General features: G+C 39.7%; 2 protein-coding genes across 2 annotated transcripts in view; both read right to left on the reverse strand.

Annotated features, from left to right (window-relative positions):
• ints8 (integrator complex subunit 8) overlaps positions 1-7030 on the reverse strand; it is a 14329-nt gene extending 7299 nt beyond the window's left edge. The window contains exons 1-13 of the mRNA XM_005739791.1: positions 6840-7030; positions 5705-5843; positions 5438-5612; positions 5165-5305; positions 4899-4970; positions 4348-4399; positions 4019-4198; positions 3816-3923; positions 3520-3672; positions 3288-3388; positions 2855-2996; positions 1254-1324; positions 828-1003 (exon numbers count right to left, since the gene is read on the reverse strand). Of these exons, the coding sequence (XP_005739848.1) occupies positions 828-1003; positions 1254-1324; positions 2855-2996; positions 3288-3388; positions 3520-3672; positions 3816-3923; positions 4019-4198; positions 4348-4399; positions 4899-4970; positions 5165-5305; positions 5438-5612; positions 5705-5837 (1504 nt within the window). The 5' untranslated portion in view covers positions 5838-5843; positions 6840-7030. The remainder of the gene's footprint in view (positions 1-827; positions 1004-1253; positions 1325-2854; positions 2997-3287; positions 3389-3519; positions 3673-3815; positions 3924-4018; positions 4199-4347; positions 4400-4898; positions 4971-5164; positions 5306-5437; positions 5613-5704; positions 5844-6839) is intronic.
• A 1269-nt stretch (positions 7031-8299) lies between these two features.
• Positions 8300-21476, reverse strand: LOC102202312 (dpy-19 like 4). Its single transcript, XM_005739792.1, has 19 exons — positions 21101-21476; positions 20824-20973; positions 18990-19114; positions 18810-18900; positions 18496-18617; positions 16752-16897; positions 16467-16590; positions 16241-16375; positions 15869-16000; positions 15641-15742; positions 15468-15541; positions 15208-15366; positions 13779-13898; positions 13559-13679; positions 11294-11350; positions 11120-11202; positions 10900-11032; positions 10430-10588; positions 8300-10029 (listed from the first exon to the last, which is right to left on the reverse strand). Exons 1-19 carry the CDS (start codon positions 21189-21191, stop codon positions 9865-9867), a joined length of 2289 nt encoding a protein of 762 aa, XP_005739849.1. The 5' UTR covers positions 21192-21476; the 3' UTR covers positions 8300-9864.
• Between the last annotated feature and the right edge of the window lie 474 nt (positions 21477-21950).

A 21950-nucleotide genomic window follows, 5' to 3' on the forward strand; every position in this document is an offset into this window, starting at 1 on the left:
TTTTCTTTAGGTCACGAGCAGTTGTCTAAGCATTTCACTACATATCGTACTGTGTATGACTGTGTACGTGACAAATAAAAATTTGAATTTGAATTTTGAAGACACAATTCTACCTCATCATTACGCACACGTCGACGCAGAGAGTTCGGTCGGAGCTGCAGGTGGGAAGAGTCAGCAGAGTTTTACTCACCGTGTGGATTTTCGTTCCTTCTAATGCTGTTAGCGGTGTGCGTCCATGAGACTGTAAGTTTCTGTGTTTTATCGTGTTTGTTCTTTGCTGTGACCATTATCCTCCCTTGTTTAATCCGTGGCGCACCCTTTGTTTACCGATTGTTACTGCCGTTTACTGCGAAGCAGCCTCTGCCGTGCGGTCATTAAGGGAAGGTTAGGATTTATGTAAATAGTAAAATTAGCATTTGTTGACACTCCCTTATTTTGGTTGACTGTTCCACTATCCAGTATTGTTTGTATTGTTGTATTACACATTTAATTCACTCTGTTCACATAATTATGGAAGACTTATGTTCTTTCCAACAGAAACCACACCATCACTCACCACACGGCATATAGCATTTTACAGCCTGTTAAATCCCCTCACTCACATTATGGACGTGTGCTTCGGATTCTTGTTAAATAAATGAGTGAACGGCAGATACCCGAGTGGCAGTGGATTTTGTGGATACGCCATCTGTTCTTATCGGACAACCCTGTTGAGATTGTGGATTCATAGAGTCAGCACCTTATCATCTACATCATTCATAGTCAGGAGGTCAAGTCCATCCCTCTTAAAGTGACCTCCTCCATTACAAGAAGTCTCGGCCACGTACCTGGAATGTCGTAGAAGGAAGGCAGAGGTTTGGCACTGAGGTTGATTGTGGCCGACCTCTTCCTCATCTGCTCCACCAGGACCTTCCTCTCTTCCTCCTTCAGCAGCTCCATGAAGAGTTTATGGGATGACACCACAAACACCAGAGACAGGTCCTCCAAGCTTTCACACAGAGTCCTGCACCATAAGAGGTTTTTTTTTTTTTACGGGTTGTACGGAAGCCCCAAACGCAATTTCATTGTTCTTTGACAATGACAATAAATAAATACTTGACTACTTGACTTGAGAAGGAAGACAAAGTCTTCATCATCATCATCAAGTATAGAATTTGAATAATGTATTGTTGCCCGACATCATCTCTGTAGCAGACCCTTGATAACCTCCTATATAATTGTCCAATGCATGGAAAACAGTGACTCTGACTCACTTCAGGAAATTAGCCATGTTTCTTCTGGACGCCTCAGATGGACGGTCTTTTTCCAGCGAGCGTGTGCACACCTGCAGGGCAAACAAAGTCTGACTGTAATCTGCAGTGGCTTTAAACAACTTTTACTACATGAAAGAAAAAACTGTTCTTAATATAATACTGAAGTAATTCATCTACAATCACGATGAACACCGGTGTACCACAAGGCTGTGTGATGAGACCTTTCCTCTACTCCCTCTTCACCCACGACTGCAGACCTGCTGATGGTTCCAACACCATCATTAAGTTTGCAGATGACACCACGGTGATTGGCCTCATCAGTGACAACGATGAGGCCGCCTACAGGGAGGAGGTGGATCGTCTGGCTGAGTGGTGCGACAGAAACAACCTGCTGCTTAACACCGAGAAGACCAAGGAGCTCATCGTGGACTACAGGAGGAATGCTGACCCACATCCACCCATCCACATTAAGGGGACGGCTGTGGAGCGTGTGAGCAGCTTCAAGTTCCTGGGAGTCCACATCTCCGAGGATCTTACCTGGACGACCAACTGCTCCAAGCTGGTCAAGAAGGCTCACCAGCGCCTCTTCTTCTTGAGGACTCTGAGGAAGAACCACCTGTCCTCAGACATCCTGGTGAACTTCTATCGTTGCACCATCGAGAGCATCCTGACCAACTGTATAACAGTCTGGTACGGGAACTGCTCTGCCTCGGACCGGAAGGCGTTGCAGAGGGTCGTGAAAACTGCCCAGCGCATCGCCGGAGCACCACTTCCTGCCATAAAGGACATCTACAGGAAGCGGTGTCTGAAAAGGGCTGGGAAAGTCATCAAAGACCCCAGTCACCCATCACATGGACTCTTCACCCTCCTGCCCTCTGGGAGGCGCCACAGGAGCCTCCGGACTAAGACCACCAGGTACCGGAACAGCTTCTTCCCCACAGCTGTCAGACTCCTGAACTCTGCCTCCTGACATCTGACCCACGTTAAACTCATGGACTGAACATACACACACCCACAATGGACAACTGTACCCTCAAACACACAATAATAACATGGACTGAACCACCACTCACAACCACTAGCACTTTATATAGCCTCTGTAGAAACTATCTACACCCTCACTTATCTTAACTGCACTACTGTATAGCTCTGTGTAAATAATCATTCTGTACATTCGATAATCTTTAATCCTACAACTGTTTACAACTTGCATAGTTCCCATTTCTGTATAGCTGTATATCTCAGATTCTGTAAAGTTATTTATTTCATATTCTGTATAGTTTTTCATATTTATATCCTGTTCATAGCCTGTACATAGCTTGTACTCACTACAGCCTGTACATACTTATAGTTATAGAATATTCACAACATACTTCATACCGTGTACATTATAACATACCATAATAGACCCATTTCTGTAATATACTTACATATCTATATTATTGCTAATATATATTGTTATATATCTATATCACTAAAGCACTTCTGGATGGATGCAAACTGCATTTCGTTGCCCTGTACCTGTGCATGTGCAATGACAATGAAGTTGAATTCTATTCTATTCTATTCTAAAAACCACAGGTCACAATTTACTGAGTTACCTCTAAAATGAAGTCCACCACTTGTTTGCTAGGCTTAAGGAGCAGCTGCTGAAAACGCACGCTGAGGATCTCTCCTTCCAGAGTGTCGCGGATGGCGTTGCAGACACAGAGTTTGTGACACACCTCATCCAGGCCTGATTCCCTGCAGGGAGATGGGATGTTATACAAAAATATGAATGCATAAAATGCTTTTACAAGACTATTTTACAAACCTATTGACTATTTAATGGTATATATCAGCTTCACGTGTTAACCGATTCCAGCTGTTGGCTTAAAGCTGAAAGTTTGTGGTCCACAAAGAAACCACAGAAACTGTATTTCCACAAGTAGAATGAGTGAAAGAACAGACCATAACAACTCTCTATGGATCAGTGACTGAAGTCTGTGCTAGCTGCAGTGCGTGCAGAGAGGTTTGATTTTGTTGTTTCCTCACCCTTGTTGGACTTTATACAAGAACTCCCGGAGAACAGACCGTCTGAAGTGGTTTGGCAAACTGCGCGATATGTTGTCTTTGATGAAGGCTTCAATGACGGCCTGCAGAGAATTAAAGTGGAGTTTACAAACCATTTTTTGCCCCTATTTGTGATCTCAACCTACTTCTGCCTAAGCAACACAACACTCATAAGAATGCAGTACTCAAATCTCTCCAATGTGTTTGCTCTGACCGGGTAGTTGTGAGCCCGGATCAGGCTGTTAATCTGGTCGTAGGGTGTCGTCTGGGGGTCAGAGGGGTCACAGTCTCCGGTCAAAGCTCTACAGGCGTTCCAGTATCCAGCCAGGCGCTTCTCATCCAGGTGAACATGAACTGTTGAGTCTAGCTAAAAGGCGTAGAGAAAAAGGTAAACTGAACCACTGCTAAAGCTCCATGTCAGCAGCTTTTGTGAGAAAAGTTACATCTTGTGGCTCTCCTGAGAAAGTTAAATCATACTGTGTCATTGAAGCTGTGATAAAATATGATTACCTTCTTTAAAAGTTCCTTTGTCTGTCTGAAGTGATCCCGAGCCTTCTCATAGATTGGCAGGTCTGTGCAGCCTTGATGGAAGAAAATGCCTCCTAAATCATAATGCACCTGAAACACAAATCCTTCTATTACTCCAAAGAAAATTCACTTTTTTTCCAGAAGGATTAGAGTTCTAGAAAGACAGCGCTGTGCACTCAGCCAACCTGGCAGTGCAGCTCATCGGCGCTGATGCGAAGCCCTGCGGTCGAAGACTCTGTCTCTCCGTTGGCAGCAGTGTCTGCAGCCAGCAGGTCCAGAGTCCTCATGGTGTGAACGTAGAAGTCTTTCTTTAGTCTCACAGCTCCTTCCAGCACACTGATGGAATCAGCCGCCTGCTCCTTTAGCTGAAGGAATGAAACATTTTAAAAATAGTATCAACTTCTGCTGTTACTTTATCTGAAATTTAAATGACATGTCTAATAATATAATTAATAAGGTATAGTTTTATGTACTCACAGAGTATGTATGGATCATAAAAAAGGTGCTTACTCACCACAGTGAGGATGTTTTCAGTCATTTCTTTCTCCTGCTGTACAATATTCAACCTAAATCAGGGCACAACAGAAGCATTCAGTGGAATACATGATTTATTTTTCACTAAATTTGCAAAATTAAGCCTGGATGTTGGTATTTTTACAAAGAATTAGATGAGCACAAGTACATTTTTTATTTATTGTGTATATTTACACAATAAAATGTTTTAATTTTAAAATAAGATGAAAGTGATCTGTCTCAATGAGAATTTTAAATTAATATTTTGTGACTAATTAAAGCCAATCAGCAAATGAATGTGGGTAGAACAATGTCTCAATGTTTTCAGAAGTCTGAATGTCTGGCTGGCAACACAAAAACACAATCCCAGAGATTTAAAACTGAAACAGCGTCAGATGTGCTTCTAAAAGTCTTTGAAGGGCTAAAACTCCAGCACAGGAGCAGAGCGGTAGGCAGGTGGTAACATAGCATAACACAAATTTGAAAATAAAAACATGTAAGTATGGATGCAATAAGTGATAAAGGGGAGGAAGAGGAAGGAGAAGGACTTACATGTTTATCTGGTGGGGTCCAGGTTTGGTTTGTTTCTCTGGAAAGCTGCTCAGCACAATTGTTCTGATGGCCCTTTAACAGACAAAATATAAATGAGACAAATGAGTGGTTAATTCTCTGCCAATCTCTATTCATGCACCCTCTTTTAATCTACATTTACAGTTTAAGACTTGGATACAAACATAAATAAACACTTCCATAGTCCATTTTACTAGTTTACCACTGAGCTCATGACAGCTGCTTTCGGAGAGAGTCATCTCACTCACCAGCGGTTGTAGATGATGACAGCCATGGCAGTGGTGGGAGGAAGAGTAGAGAGGTCCAGGTCCACATGTTTCACCCCTGGCGGCACTTTGCTCACACACAGGAGTTCATTCAGCAGCATGTTTAACACAGGAATGGTCAATCTGCCGAGCAGGTATTAGAGAATGGCATAATAGGAATTTTTGTTAAATTACACGCTGAGACATATTCCACTTGGCTTTTTCGTAAAGACACTCTGATAACGAAAGATGTCCATCTAAAACACTCTGACTCACCCTTTCTCAAGCACCTCAAGATCCCATTTCATGTGAGCAGCTACTTTCAGTGCAAGCAGCTTCAATGTGCGGTTCCGACGGTTGTCGGCTGGAGGCTGGACCTGATTCTGCTCATTCACTGATGGCTTCGACGCCTGCTCCAGGAACTGGTTGATGAGCTGCACTGGTGCTGGGTCTGCAGAAAGAACAGTTATTAACAAGCATTTACAAGTCCATGAGATGTCATTAAAAAATAAACGATGGACTCACGAGTAAGGCTGAACAAACCTGGGTTTGATTTCTGCAGGTGTTTCTCCAGCAGGCTGTCGTCGAGGAGAAACTCAAACCAGGAAGTCTGAAGAGGCGTGCCAGGCCGACTGCTGGTCACAGCGGCCACACGGTCTGCTGCTTCTGCACTCATCCTCGTCTGCAGATATGCAGATATGAACATCAGCTTTATTTAGAATGGATCTTAAGGATAAATATAAAGTGTTTGGGGTTTTTAATGTAAGTTCTTTGTCAGTAAAAACCACATAATGTATTTATTTTTATTTCTATTATATTTATACACTAGATTAGTTCACTCATCTTAAGGAGAACTGGTGTATAAACAGGTGACTGTAAGGTTAACAGTACTACCTTCTCTTGGGAATTTTTGTCAGGAAAAATGAAATGATCATTTGTTCTTTTAACTTTAAACCAACCAGAACCAGGCAAAGATAATCTGCTCCACCAGGACCTTCCTCTCTTCCTCCTTCAGCAGCTCCACGAAGAGCATCAGAAAGTAATAAAAAAAAAATGGCATCAAGTTACTGCTGCTAAAGCTTCCAAACACTACTGAATCATATGTTGCACTTAGTTTTTCTTTCTTTTCCACATGACTGTATTTGTAATATTGAACAGTTAGGGCCTTTTGATGTACATTAAACCTTTGATACTTAATTAAAAACTCTGTAATTACGTTTCACTCTTTGAAATTAAGTATATTTACAATCATGTAATGTTACATTCAGTCGTTAAAAATCTTGGAGATGGTAAATATATATAAAATTTCATATTTTGTGAACAAAAATATTTATAGTTTCAAAATAATTGTAACTATTATTAGATATTTACTTCCATAATAGGTTAGATAGCTTCACCTGTCAGAGCAGCTAACACTAAAATTTTCAGTAGTTGTTTAGAGAGCTCTAATCATTTTCACGGGGCGTCCTAACTGGGCGGGGGCATCAAATTTACCCATTGAACCTACAAGAATGCACGCTTACAGATGATGTTTCGGGCTGCCACTGTAAACAAACCAAACGCACGCCACCTTCCTATTCTGTGTTATGTTTGGAGCCAGGAGTCTTTTGGCTAATATTCCGGCTTGCCGTCTAGATTTTGGCGGTTGTTCCGCGCATGTAGGGACCAACTGTCTTACCTTAACGGGGCACAGTGATCGTTCAGAAGACAGGAGGGCAAAATGTGCACCAAAATGTCAAAATTAGGAGCTGGACCAGCTACACTAACTGATTCTCTCATAATTCATTGTGCCCTACGCCATATCTCCTTCGTAATTCCGGTTCCGCTTCGTCGCCAAGGACACACAAAAATGCGCCATGATTGCGCATACTTATGCCGCGTTCAGGTCCCATTGGTTCAATTCGTATAAAACTTTAGGGTCGGACGAGTTATTTGCACGGACGTTAAAACGTCTGGCAGTGAATTTAGAAATAGAAAAGAAAAATAAGACCTATACTATAAACTTAACTCAATCATTTAAAATGTTTGTCGGGATTTACTTTCACTTGTAAACCAAACTATAAACACATAATGCAAAAATTTGCTCATTTAGGCAGTTTATAGTGCAACTATGAGATTGCGTAAGACGTTAACCATAGCCAACCTTAAGGTAATCTTAGATAAATGTGAAATAAAAAGCGAGCAAGAGCACAAAATAAAGCAGAATGCGCTTAATCGTCTTGTTTTCCATTCTACCGATAGGCCATGAATGCAGCATTATGCTTACTGCAATTTTGGCAGTTAATGAAAATGAAAATAAAAGACTGAAATTACTACAAACTGCTTTTTATAATGTAAAAATTGCCTGCAGTTATTATCTTGCATTTATGAGTCTTCTCTGTGGTCTCCTGCTTGACAGCTCCATCTCCAAAATCCTTCATATGCACCAAACCATCTCGGGCTTGCCTCTAACTTTGTTTCCAAACCACTCAAGCTGAGCTGTTCCTCTGGAATACTCTCTTCTAATGTTCTCCATTCTAGTTGTTTTTATTAAATTCAATAACTGAATTGACGTTATTGACAGCTTATATATGCAATAATGTTTGTTCAAGTTAAAAACGTACATTTTTGGAGCTGTAGTAGATTAAACATACAGTACACAGTTGTTGAGCCACCTTTCATGGTTTTATATTCCGTTTTATTAAATAATGCACAAACATACATTAAAAAGTTTATAAAGCAAAAACAGAGTTTGTAAAAATCTTAAAAGTCATTATTTGGTATGACCACCTTTACAGACATACCACCTTTACTCTTCCATGCATTCTGAACTCTTTTGGGAAAGCTTTTTTGTAATTTTTAAAAATATTTCTAAGGAATAGTTCTTTAGGCTTCTTGAAGAACATTCAAAGCTCATCTTTGGATGTTGGCTGCTTTTTTTTTCTGTTCTTTGTCAAGGTGATCCCTCACTCTGTCAGTAAGAGGTCTGGGCTCTGAGGAGGCCAATCCATGACTGATAGTGCTCTACAGTGTTTTTCTATGCAGGCTCTTGTGTAATTTGGCATGCCTCAGCCACATCATCTTTAAGAACAGCGTCTTGATACAAACTCTTGCACTAAGACCATTTCTGATGAGGCTAATGATAATGTTAAAAGAACCACACAAGAAGAGCTCAGTGTTATATTTATTCACCTCACACACTCACCACACGGCCACCTTGTTATCTGTATGACAGCACCAAGAGAAATTCATCACCAAAACCCTAAGGTAACAGCTCGGGGATAGGAAATTATCAGTCATGCCTGGAAGTGATGAATACAGACATGGCAGCCATGTCTTTACATAAGGCATCCAGGACCAGCCTCCACCACCTTAAAATGCTGAAAAAGCTCAGTTTAGAAGATTGCAGAAGGTTGTGCAAGTCCTGGATAGTTCAGTCAACCCTTTTTATATAGGCCATGAATACAACCATCTCATGTCAAAGAAATAAAAAAAAGCAGAGCACAATAGGAGCAACCAGTGAGTTCAGACATATAAATGTGTGTGTAAAGACATGCCTACTTCAGATATCAGTTATTTTCAGTAGATTTCAGGCAGCAGTAACAAATAAAAACTGATAACACTTTTCTGGACAGTCTTCTTCCACTTCCCTTTAACAGATCAGAGCACACAACAAGCAGCAAACAGTACAGAGAGACGCCTTTCCCACGAAAGCCGACCAAAGCAGCAACAACCCTTCAAAGAACAGCGCGTACACATGCACTGCATGAGTATTTCATGAGCAAACAAAGGCAGAGCGTGACAGAAATCAAGAGCATGTATGCTTGTCACTATTTGGTTTTTTTGGTAACCTTAAAATTACATAATCAAGCGAAAAACGATTCCGACTAATCTTACGTGTTATCCTGTCATAAAGCACTTTCATTTTGAAATTCTTGATTGCTGATTATGATTATTAGCTCAGTGATTCAGTCTAATTATTTCCTTTAAATCAAGACAAAAATGATCCAACTATGCTAGTATAATACATGAAATTCATAATTTAGACAGAAGACACCCATTTCTCTTTAAGTAGACAACAGTAGCGTGATTATAACACATGAACAGAACAGAAAAGCAAAACATTTAAGACAAAAATCAAATTAAATGCATAAAGATTTATCCCCCCCCCAAAAAAGGGTCAAGAGCCACACTGGAGTGCCTGTGGAGCTCTGGTTTGAGCTAAATGCTAATGCCATAATTTTTTAATCAGCACCCTAACTGATGTTGATTCAAAGGTCTACAGTTTTGCAGGTGTTTAAAAAAATAAACTTGATAAAAGTGATTGAAAATAAAGAAAAGGAACATAATTATGCATCCTAGCCAATCACTGTCAGCACAAAAGGACCAATCAGTGAACAGGATTAAACCTCTGGCTGCTTCATTTCATGGCAAACACTTTCCCCTTCTCAGCCTACACTGATCCCTGCGACTCACACCTTCATTAAAACCATTCATAGTAACATTAACAGTAACACATGGCTTATAAAACTACAGTACAGTGATTAATAATATGGCCGTCCATACATGTTGTTTGGCCGGTGCAGTGTGCTCAGCTGAGCCTCACTGTTTGAATGTGCAGCTTCCCCACTGACACCATGATAATCAGAGTTTTTTCGCCCCGGTGTGCCGATCTGTGGATACGATCAGGAACACCTGAGGAGGGGCAGAGCCACGCTTGGCCGTCAGTACTGAAAGGAGATGACAGAGTTCACTTTGTAGACGTGGTACGAGCGGTTCCAGAAAACTCGTGTGAAGTAGTTTGTGTAGGGCGAGTAGTTCATCTTTATCTCGTGGCAGAATCGTCCATATTTGGAGAAGGAGTATATCTCGCCTTTGTCATAGACTATCTGCAAGAGACAAACATACAGATCATGAGTGAAAGTATAAAAGACTCGAATTCTGTAGAGTTTGCAAAATATTCTGCAACTAATGTCTTGATTATGGCTACATGATTGGATAAGCAATACTAATAATAAAGTAGTAGCAGAAAATTATTTATTCTTGGACTCCGCTAGAGTAGCTATGCATGATTTAAAGTTAAAAATAATCTTCATTAATCATACTCTGGGTTCTTAGTGTAGCCACTGTCTGAAAAATGCTATTTTAGCTCCTTTTCCTTTAAGGTCAACCATCCTCAAAAGATCTAATCAGTAGGTGTGTGTACCCAAGAGGACCATATTATTGATATCCACTCAAAATTGTCCAATCTGTAAGAAATCTATAACGGAGGAAAGGGTTTAAACTCACATGTCCGTTGGAGATGTCGAGCAGGTCTTTGATCCTACAGCCCTTATTAATAGTGAGCTCATTACAAATCGACTCTTCGATGATCACGTAGTTCGTTTTTTGGGCGGTCAGGAGCTTGTAGATGTCCTCTGCAGATCTCATTGCGTACACCTGGTACGTCTGGGAAAGGAAAGATTACCTCCTTTTATTTTCTGTTAAACTTCAGTTAATTTCATTTCAATATTATTTGTGTTGCGCCAAATCACAAAAACAGCCAGTTTAAGGTGCTTTACATTTTAAAGACCCAACAATAAAACTAATAATTTACTTTGAAACATGTGGAACATCAGTCTCTGTTTGGACTAAAATTCACATTCAGCACTTTAACCAATATGACTAACAGGCATTTTTTATAGCTGATTATAAGACACAAGTATCTTCTTGACAGCAGCACTGTTAAGGTAACAGATATGTTGTCAATGATAACTCACATCTTCAGTCCTCTTCAGCAGGTTGATGTCTGAATAAAGAGGTAAACTAGTTACAGCTGAACCCGAACACAACTTCACTGCTCCCAGCAGCTGTGGACTGCCTGCGAACACAGCTGCCACCGGAGCCTGTGACCTACATGAGGAGGAAAGACGATGGTTGATGCCATGATAAAATACTTTACAAATATCTTTATAAATACAGGAAGTTCTAAAGACCCACTTGATCCAGCTCATCAGCTCCACTGTGTCTCCATCGTAGAACTCCTGCAGTTCTGATAACTCTGCTAAGACGCGAGGGGAGAACTGCAGAATGGGAGAGAAAGAGCGTTACGCAGGAGATATAAAGTGTGTCTAACATAAAGAGCTCCCACAGAAAAGGGGCTGAACGCCTCACCTCTCTCCACAAACTGAAGCAAATGATTGTGGGAACAGCTGTGCTCAGAATCAAGGACTGGAGGGTAAAAAGAAAAGAAAACACGGTTAGCAACTGTGTCGATACTTACTCCTTTCTCTTCATGAGGGGAAAAACTTTTTTTAAATTTAGCTTTAATGTATTTATTGAACCGTTTTGTAATATATTCAGATTTTTGTAAACGTATTTTTACTTCTACTGCCTCCTTTTACTTACTGAATGTCTTTATGTTATCTTCTTTATTTAAGTGAACTTCTTTCTGTGTAATTTTTACTTTATTGAGAGATCTATTTTGTCATATTGTATTATAATACGCTATTCCTCTTCATTTAAGCTGCTTATACCAAAACAATTATAATAAAGTTCATCTTTAACTTTGATGTTTCAGTATCTTCTTTTAGCTTCTTCTTTAAGTTCTTACTTCATGTTATAAGCTAAAAACGATTTAAATGATAAAGATAAGTAAAAAGTGAAAACAATACAATAGAGAATAATGAGGCTTTCAACAATAAGCAAACGCATGGTAAATGTGTTTTATTTTCTATTTTCTGGACTTATATAGCGCTTTTTACAACATGCCTCATTCACCTATTCACACAAACACCTTCTTAAGTGCTTTCTATCTAGCACTCACACACTTTCACACTCCAATGGATGCACTGGAGAGCAACTTGGGGTTATCATCTTGCCCAATGATAAGTGGCAAGAAGAGTGGAGCAGCTAGGGATCGAACCACCAACCTTCCAATCATTAGACTACTTGCTCTACCTGTACTTCCTGCGCTACAGCCAGGAATACAAAATAAGGACAACAACCACCATAAGCTGGTTAAAAAAGGACAGAGTTTAGATGGGGATGGGGTATGAGCCTAGACTTAAAAAGAGAAATGTAGGGTGCTATTTGTATGTCAAGGTGTAACCGATTCCACAATTGTGGAGCAGTGACTGTAAAGGCTCTGTAACTTTGTTGTTTGAGGCACAACCTTGGGACATGTAACATTTAGAGATCATGACTTGTAATATAAGCCAGGGCTTTCCCATTAAGGGCCTTAAAACAATCAGTAAAATCTTAAACTGAATTCTAAAATAAACAGGAAGCCAGTGCAGTGAGGCCACGACTGGGCTGATGGGCTCATATTTAGTAGTGCCAGTCAGCATTCTTACTGTGCAACCATCTGCAAAAAAACAGAGGGAGATCTAGGTATAGTGAGGTACAATAATCCAGATGTGAAATAATAAAAGCACGGATGACTTTTTCCAGAACACGCAAAGACAGGAAAGATTTGAGTTTGGCATTGACTCTTAACTTGCTTGTCAAAGCAAAACTTTGAGTCAAAAATAACATCCAGGTCTAATTTGATACAGTCTGTTGGCCAGAACCCTGAGTTACCCAGATGAATCAATTGGAGTTAGAGTCTGGGTGCAAAAATTAGACAATAGAATTAGGTGTAGAAAAAAAATCAGTTGTCTGAATGTGTAATTGGGGTAAGTGATGTTTGAAATAAAACGTGCTTTGAATGCTCAGTTAGAGGGAATAAGTACTCCACAGGTATCAGTCCATTTACCATAAATATGGGATGAGATTATCTAAAATATTGGCAAAAGAACTAGATTTGAATGGACCAAAGATTTGTCACTGTTTAGTCATCTAACCTTTAATATCTTCAAGATAGTAAGAAATCCTGAGATTCTCTACTGTCTTCATCAGCATAGAAATGAAATGAAATAATATGACTCCTAATACTACCAATAGAAGCTGATATGAACAGAAGAGGACTGGGCCCAGGATAGAGCCCTGAGGGACCCCACAAGACAAATGGGCAAGGAGTGATACACACAATAGGCATACAGAAAGTCCTATCCACAAGACAGCATCTGAACAAGTGAAGAGGTCCAACAAAATCAGTGCTGCATTATCACCTGAATCTAATGAGAGTAACAGATCATCGGTCAGTTTCAACAAAGCTGTTTCAGTGCTGTGAACAGCTCTGAAGCCCGAATAAAACAGTTCAAACATCTCATTTGAGTTCAGGAATGACTGAAACTGTGACAGGATCCATTCATTCCTTTGGATATTACCGGCAATTTATAGATAATATACTATTTGTTTGGAAACTTAGCATAAAGGTAAATTAAAGAGACGGTATATACCTAAACCTCCCCTTCTGTGCAGACTGTATTAAAAGAAACCTGTTTACTTTAAGACATTTGGGTTTGTTTCTCATGCACTATAAACAAACATCCATACCAATACTACAGGGTGGATGGACTTCAGTTTGAGCCACTTAAACACTGTCATCCAGAGGTCAGGAGAACAAACCCCAAATGCTGTAAACATGCAGACGTATGGTGTCCATAAATACTTCATCCTGCAAGACAGAAGAACATAGGCAATGAAAAGCTGTGCTGAATAACATATGGTGAACAAACCTCAATTATTTAAAAAAAAAAAACAAACCCCAACGTACCCATCAAAGAGCAGAGCGAGACCCCCAAACAGCATGGTGTGGAAAACATGATAGACGACCTCTGGCTTCTCTCCTATTCCTCCATTTTCAAGGCTATAGGTTTTGCACAATGGCTGACCGCTGTGAGGGGAAATTACATTAAGATTTTAGCCAAAAGTATAAATATAATGACTGCTTAAAAACAACAACAACACAAGAGTCACCAGCATATGTCACTGTGTTATTGGGCAAACACATTTTGCTAACATAGTATCAACTACCAGTTAATTATTACTCTACTAGACACATGAAGACTGCATTTGTTATCAATTTTCATATTCAGTTCAATTCAATAGTTTGGTACAAACATTTAATTTCATTCAATTTCCCACAATATCAGCTCATCTGTTGGAAAGCTGGTTATCATTGTTGATCAACATCTGAACTTTGAATTTCATCTCTCTAAGTTCATCCAGTCTTGTTTCCTTCATAAAAGAGAAACTGCAAAAATCCTGTACTGTCATTTATTCATTTTGAACTTTTAGTGCACACTTTAATTTTCACCTGCCTTGAGTATTGTAACTCTATTTTTTATTTGCATCTCTCAAATCTTACTAATCCAACTTCAACTGGCCCAGAATGCAGGCTGCTAATGAGAACTAGCAGGCGTTTGCACATCATTTCCATCTTTGCTTCCCTTCACTGGCTTCCAATGAAATTCAGAATTCACTTCAAAATTCAGACACAACTCATCAAGTGCTACACGGCCAGGCTACTGCTAACACAGCAGAGCTACTGAAACCTTATAAGAGGAGTCTCAACAGCTTCTTAGATCATCCTCTCTCATTGAAAAATCAGAAGTAACCATGCTGTTGAGATTATAGGGTCTGAACCTTGGAACAGCCATCGGGAGAGTCTGTGCTTTCAACAACATCTGAAAAATAATTTTTAAACGTTAGCCTTTTATTAATACTTTTCCGATTAATTTTGGCCATACTCTCCATCTAATGAATGTATAGAAGTGTGCATGCTGGAATAAATGAATGACTGTATGTTGATTATGTGTTTGTATTAAACGTGTCACTTTTATTCAAACTGTGAAGCACTTTGTAACTGTGCTTTTTAAAAAGTGCTGCACAAATAAATGTATTATTATGAGTAACAACTATAAAGGAGCTTTTTACGACTTACGTAGTTAGCCTGTCCAAAGGTTTTGTTAAGTTAGTGGTTTGGTAACTTAGTGACAGGTGTGCCAATTCAGCTGCTGCAATTGGTCTAGTAACGTGGATCAGGTTCACCTTATCTCCACTTCTTTACCATGTTTATGCTGTTGGCAACTTGAGCAACTAGGCAATTTGAGGCTTTAAAACAAGACTTCAGAAACCAGCTGATGACAGCATGGTGCTGTCTGTTGTTAGACCAGAAAGATTTTGCACCACGAGTGTTTCACCTGAGCCTTCTGTAGATTGCCTGTAAGGCTGAAAGCAGGCAGACGGCGAGCACGAGGAAGTAGAAGGGGAGGACCGAGGCCTGCGTCAGACGTAGAAATAAGTCCTGACCGGGCGTTTGGAAACTCTCCTGGCACAAGAGGAAGTTGGGGACAAAGTCGCTGAAGAGTAGAAAAAAGAAGATTATTATGTTAGATTACATCAGATTAGTTCCCACTAATAAGGTTACTGCTCTAAGTCAATAACAAAAAACACGACTCACGTTGTTGTGTTGAGTCCAAATTTTACTTCAAGGAACTTCAATATGAAGTCACTCTCATTTGCAGCAATTAGTTTCTGTAAATAAAAAAACAAAACACTGCATTCAACCCAAAAACTGAAACTGAGTATCAGCCACTGAATGCTACACAGATGCCCTGCTCCCATATGACTTACCTTGACCAAATAACTGTAGGTGATCCCAGAGGTGAAGACCAGGTAAAAATGTAGGAAGAGCTTCATCACTCGTGCCACAAGAGGACCCACCTTCATCCTTTGCTAGAAAAAAAGTGCAAATGTTAATGGAGCTACTCCCATTTGAAAAGCTCCAAGCTGAAAACAATTTTCACTTTAAAGAGTTTATCTAATGTCATGACTGAGCTGCGAGGGGGAAGCTAACTCTACCTGGAAGTACCTCGCAAGAACCGAGCCAATGAGGAGGCTGAGCAGAGGCGAGCTGAGCAGGGCTGTGTTCTGAAACTGGAACATGTAGGCCAGGAACAAGGAGCTGAGGTACACCTTGTGGATGTCAGCCATCTGTTCATCCCAGAAATGGAGAGATGAAGAAGAAAAAGACAGCCAATCAGAGAAGAGAAAATAAAACACAGTTTTATTTAAACAGTCGGCAGGATTTTCCCTGTTTTAAACCCACAGGTTGCATTAAAAAACATCATAAATGCAAAATTGTTAGTTTAAAGTAATATAGAGTAAGAACCTGCTGCAATTTCTGAAGAAAACTGTATGAAATTTCAGAAGTTCAAGCTACGACTGTGTTACCTTACGTGGTGGCACCAGGTCAAAAGAATCAAGTAGAAAAAGACAGAAGCCTTGGATGAAGAGCACGTAGTGACTGTGTTCCCAGACCAGGAGGAAGGTGAAGGTGGTGGCACTCATGGTAAGATAGCAGAACATCTACAGAGAATGAGACTCAATCATTAGTGCAAGTTCTAGCTCACATTACTTCTTTTTTTGTGTGTGTTAATGAGGCTCATGAGGGGCTCACCTCAGTTGAAGAGCCGATTTTGTTTCTCAGGAATCCAGTCAAAGCTGTGACCTGCCAGGAGAAGTAAGGCAGAGCCCAGTTGTCCCGCAGAGGAATAGCATGATCTACTTTGGTTGTATCTGCTCTGTGGGAGAAAAGAAACAGAATTAAATACAACTTTATTAATCATTTTAATAGAGGAGGATGTTTGTAGCATTAGTCACCAGAAAGGTTTTACTGGAATGAGAAAACATGAACAGACAGGCAAAGAAACTTCATGCTTAAGGAAACGTTTGTTCACCTTACCTGTTGATCACATACCAGGCCACGGCCAACATGCCAGCCACCCAGGTGCCACTCATCACCCAGCTGCACACAAAGAGGGCAGTGACGTAGACCGCCTGCAGGCCCAAAACTGCTCCAATGTAGAAGTAAATCGGTTCCACGAAATCCTGTTTTATCAAGGGAAGCAGTGGAAAAAGACAAAGACGGTGATCCTTAAAAAGTGTCTGTGGTCAAACCTTAAAGTGGCAGAATGAAGCCACTTTTAATTGTGATTTTTCACTCCTAATCACTTCATTGTAATGATGTCCATAGCTAGCAGTACTAATGCAGCAACATTTACTCCTGCAGAAGCCTAGAGGCAGATGCTTAATGCCAAAAACACTGATGAAAACAGCTCAGCTGACGTAGGTAAGCCGGGTTAATCAGCTGTGACAGTAAAACAGGGTCTGCTTTGTTTGGGCAGCCTTATTGCTCCAAGACTTATCAAAGCATAAATTATACTGAAGTTTGACCAGTTTGAGTTTTAGGACTTGTACTAACATATTCCCACACTCTCTTTGCTTTTTCCATGTACACAGGTGTGTACGGCCTCTGTACCACTAGTTTCTATTTGGATTTCCATTCTCTGCTGTAAGCCAGACTTTTGTTATGCAGTCAAACCATTTATGTTTTCTCCACATCTATAAGCCATTAAGGAACATAATTAAAATACTAAACCACTGCAAAGAGATTGTATTTTATGTGCAAAATAGCACACTTTAAACGTAATACTTGATTCTCTTTGCTGCTGCACATGACACACAAATGCAAACTAAATATGGAAATGTTCTGCTCTCTCTCATATCCCTGCTCTAACATACTCAGGATACTTGCATTTGTACAGCTGTTATAGTTAGGACTTTAACGCCTTTCATTTTAAACTATTTTTATGTAATTTATACGTACAAAAAGGGAAAAATATCTATATCTATCAGTTTCAAATGAACAGAAATGGTGAGTTAAAGCATTGTCTTATGCACTCCTTTAATATTAAAAAGCGCAAACCACTAAAACAGTGCACTGAAGCACTAACATCAGAACTATATCTTAAATATCTCATCTTAAGTATTTTTGTTTGACAGATTAAAGCCAAAAAAGCCCAAATATTTGAATACGAGGAGCGCAACCTGACAGAAACAGACTTATCTGAACTGGAAATGCATAGAAACATTGCCAACATTCAGACCTTGCAGCTGAATACCAAACATTATAGTTAGCTAAATGCACCTACACCATTAAAGTCAAATAAATGGAAATAAAAAAGCAGCATTGCTCAGTTTGGCAAAGGACCTTTTGTCCCACTCTTCTCCCTTTTCTGCTGCCATTAACCCAACCCCCCAGTATTTCTAATGCCTCACGAAAATGACTACAAAAACAAACACTGGAGGTCGCATTACATCTTCAGCTCTGCATTTTGAGTCAACTGAACTATTCTGGCTATTTCCAGACAAAAGTGAATGGAGAAAGCAAAGAGAACTAATGGGTTGTTTCTGTCCAGACAGAAGGTTCTTTTATGAATTTAAAGACTCAGTCCTTTTAAGGACCCAAATCAACATTTTACTATTTATGGACCCAGGGACAAACCTTGCTTATTGAAAGAGAAGACACTCAGCCTCCAAGAATGAGAGTGGACGTCACAGTGGTTTTTATGCTTCATTTTGCTTTGAGATACACACACAAAGAAGACAACCCAGGAAATGTAAAATCTGATTAAATAAATCCTCACCTGGCTGCCTGTGACTCTGTATATGAAGCTTGTGATGAGCTCCGGATAAAGAGACAAACGCTCGACTGCGTTAATGGTCTGACCTGAAACGGTCCTGTTATCTACCACCAGCTCATAAAACCCTGTAAAACACAAAACAACAGAGCTGAGTCATAAGGAAAGCAGAACATTAAAGTCATTATCTGTGCTATCTGTGGACTATTTTAAACTCTGAATCCTATAAATCTACTCTATAATAGAGTCCAAGAATAAAAATCTGGAAAAAATATTGAAAATTCGCTAAGCCTTTCATGAAGCAGGCAGTGTGCTCGTACCTCGCTCAAAGGATGATGCTGCGATCAAACGCTTGTAGTAGTAATAATAGACCCCACTGCCTCCCTGGAAAGTGATTTCCCGTTCCAGCTCCTTAGAAATATACAAAGTAAATTTTAGAGCTCGTACGATTGGGCAGCAAAGTAAAGATAAAAAAGGAAAAGAAAAAAAAAGTCACCCACCTGTCGAGTTGAAAACCAGAACTTCCTGTCATGATATGTGGACAGATACACTGCATACAGCATGCCACAGGCAACAGATGCCAGACATCCAAAGAACACCCGGACTAGCCGCTGTAAGAAAACAGCTGAGGAGAAGAAGCATTAACAGTAAAAAACAACATCATCAACAAAAAAAGCTTCTGTAGGTCTTAAATGTGAGAGGAAAGATTTTTGACTCACACACTTTAAATAACCATTTTCTACCACACACTATTTCTCTTTGTAGCTGCAAACTGAGCTGAACAGAGAGATCAATATCATATATACTACTATGACAAAAATAACACAAAAAATAACATTACACCTGCCACCAAAGTACAGCCAGAGACATTTTATATTTAGTCTCCTACACATTGCAACACGTGCAAAAAAAACAAAACTTCTTCAGAGATGTCTAAAAATCTTACAGTACATACAAATTTGGTGACGTATGTACAAAAATTCTGCGAGATGGAAAAATACACTTAACTGCAATTTCAGTGTTTACTGGAAGCCACAGATGCAATATTTCATGACTCATGAAGTCGAGACATATGTTTTAGTACATTTGATCCAACACCACTGCAGGACAGTCGACTTCTGTTACTTCACTGAGTCACCATGGCATGTGTTTCAGCACCTGGTTGTACTTTTGATACCTCTCTTATCTGTATTTGAAGCATTTTCAATTACTCTCCTACAGCGTCTAACATTTACTAAGCTTTCTAAGGGTGTGCTCACAGTAGGCTCGGTTGCCTTTTACCATGTTTGAGCACAGAGCCCCCTTCCTCCTCACACTTCCCTTAATGTTTCGGGCCCCAGCGCTTCAGTTTGTCTCAGCATCTCAACTGTTCACTCTTTCATTCTCTCACTATTTTTGAACGGCACAAGCATTCCTGAAAAGCTTGCTTGCAGAGCAAAATTAGGTTAAAGATTTTATGTATTTTGTGGATTCGTTATGTGGCGCTGTCTTCACTGATTTGTTATTTACCTAACCAGCTAACTTTCATAGCTGGAACTCGATTAGTGTACTTTGCCCAAAAAGAACTTGCTCAACCTTGCCCTGGCTACTTCCTTAACTCGCCCATGGCACATTTGCCGAACTGTGTCTCTGCACATCAAACAGCTCTATTAATGAGAAGGTCAGCACTCACAAGTATGTAAAGAATATTTTTAATTTTGCATGACAGTAAAAATTAAGAGATGTGTTTCATCCAATGGCTTTCTTCAGTGTTTCTGATATGCAATAAAAGCGCATAAAGGATAATAATAATAATAATAATAATAATAATAATAATGGAGGTAGAAAATTTAAATCGGTCATTTCATGTCTTTAATCATACATGCCAACATAATAACACATAAATAAGCTGAGGCTTCGAGTTTTTACACTCAATGCTATTCCTTCTGAAATTGCAAACACTACACTATGGAGCCACCAAAATATGACATACATAAACATGCATTTATGTAGCTTTTTTTTTTTTTTTTTACTTAATTTGAAAGTACAACTACTAAACTACAAGGCTTTGCATGATTCACATCTTCTCCTCCCCCTGACTGGCTGACAGCAGGTGGGTGGAGCTTCCACGCCTGAGATGTTCTTACTGACATCATTCAGAGCTACAAATGCAGAAAAACTGTCTGAAACAGAGCATCTACAGCAGACTAAAGCTTTTGTCTCACGGGGATCACTTCATGGAAGCATAATAGGTCCCCATTAATGTACAGCATGAACCTGACCATCAAATTGTTTGTTTTTTAAACGCCACTGAGCAGCGTATGAAGTGGGCTGGTATGTAAGAAATGGACTTACATGCAGATAAGCCCTTGGCTTTGACACATGACTGGGCTCTGCTTGATTCTTCCTGTTCATGCTGACCGCCTTTAACTTCACCTTCATCTTTCTGCTGCGAGCCATCAGCCGCTGCAGCGCTGGACCCATTCACCTGTTCAACATCTGGTGCTAGAGCAGAGAGAGACTGGCTGTCACAGCATCGACACAGAAATGTGCTCTGACATTAAACTGTTTCTCCACTGGAAGCTACACAGCTCATGTTCAGTTAGCAAACTGCTAAGTTAGCTCAACTTACGTTTGGTCTCCAGCTCCGACTCCTTTTGTTTCTCTTCCTCTTCATTATCTCCTTCCAAAGTTTCTGATTTCCGGCATCTTAATTCAGTCATGACTAAATCAAATTAAGCCAAGAGGATCTGTCTGGTGTGTTGAGGCAGCAGCATGCTAACTAAAAAGCAGTTAGCTAATCTAAGATCAAATCGATAAGATAAGCTCTTTAAGGTAAACTCAGCAGATGACAGGCTCCAAACGTTACTTTACTCAAGAGATTTTATCCTTCGCGAACTTGTAGAACGACAGCAGCACAGCTGCAGAGTTTAGTTTAGTGGTGCCTGTGTGGAGGACTGAAGTTAGCGCTACTGCTGGGCGGAAGTTGCAGATGACAACAGAAAGCAGCGAAGAAGAATCCAGACCAAACTCGATGGAATATTTGTCTAATTTAAGACAAATAAACGCCAGCAAAACGCAAAATAAATAAATACAAATAAAATAACTTTGATTATAAATAACATTTACCTTTCTAAAGTATTCAGACCACGTTTTAACACTGCCATTAACGTGTTCTTTTTCGCATTATTTCTTAAAGCAAATTTCCATTAAATTGATACCTGACATTTAAAAAAAAATCTATTTATGTATTTTTAAAGTACTGTATTGGTATTTCTTTGCATTTTCATTACTTTTACTTTCTTAAAAATATATATTAGAAGTGCTTCTTGTCAGTTATTATAATCTTATACAAGGACATGTTTATATTTAATAGTGTTTCCTTTGGCAAATACTCTGTACCTTGGGTGTTGTTTTTGTTTTGTTTTGAGTAAACCTTTACTTAATGAAAACTGGGAAATTTAATACTTTTATTGAGAATA

The sequence above is a fragment of the Pundamilia nyererei genome, unplaced genomic scaffold, assembly GCF_000239375.1.
Source record: "Pundamilia nyererei isolate P.nyererei 1_Seehausen unplaced genomic scaffold, PunNye1.0 scaffold00093, whole genome shotgun sequence".
NCBI classification, from domain to species: Eukaryota; Metazoa; Chordata; class Actinopteri; order Cichliformes; family Cichlidae; genus Pundamilia; species Pundamilia nyererei.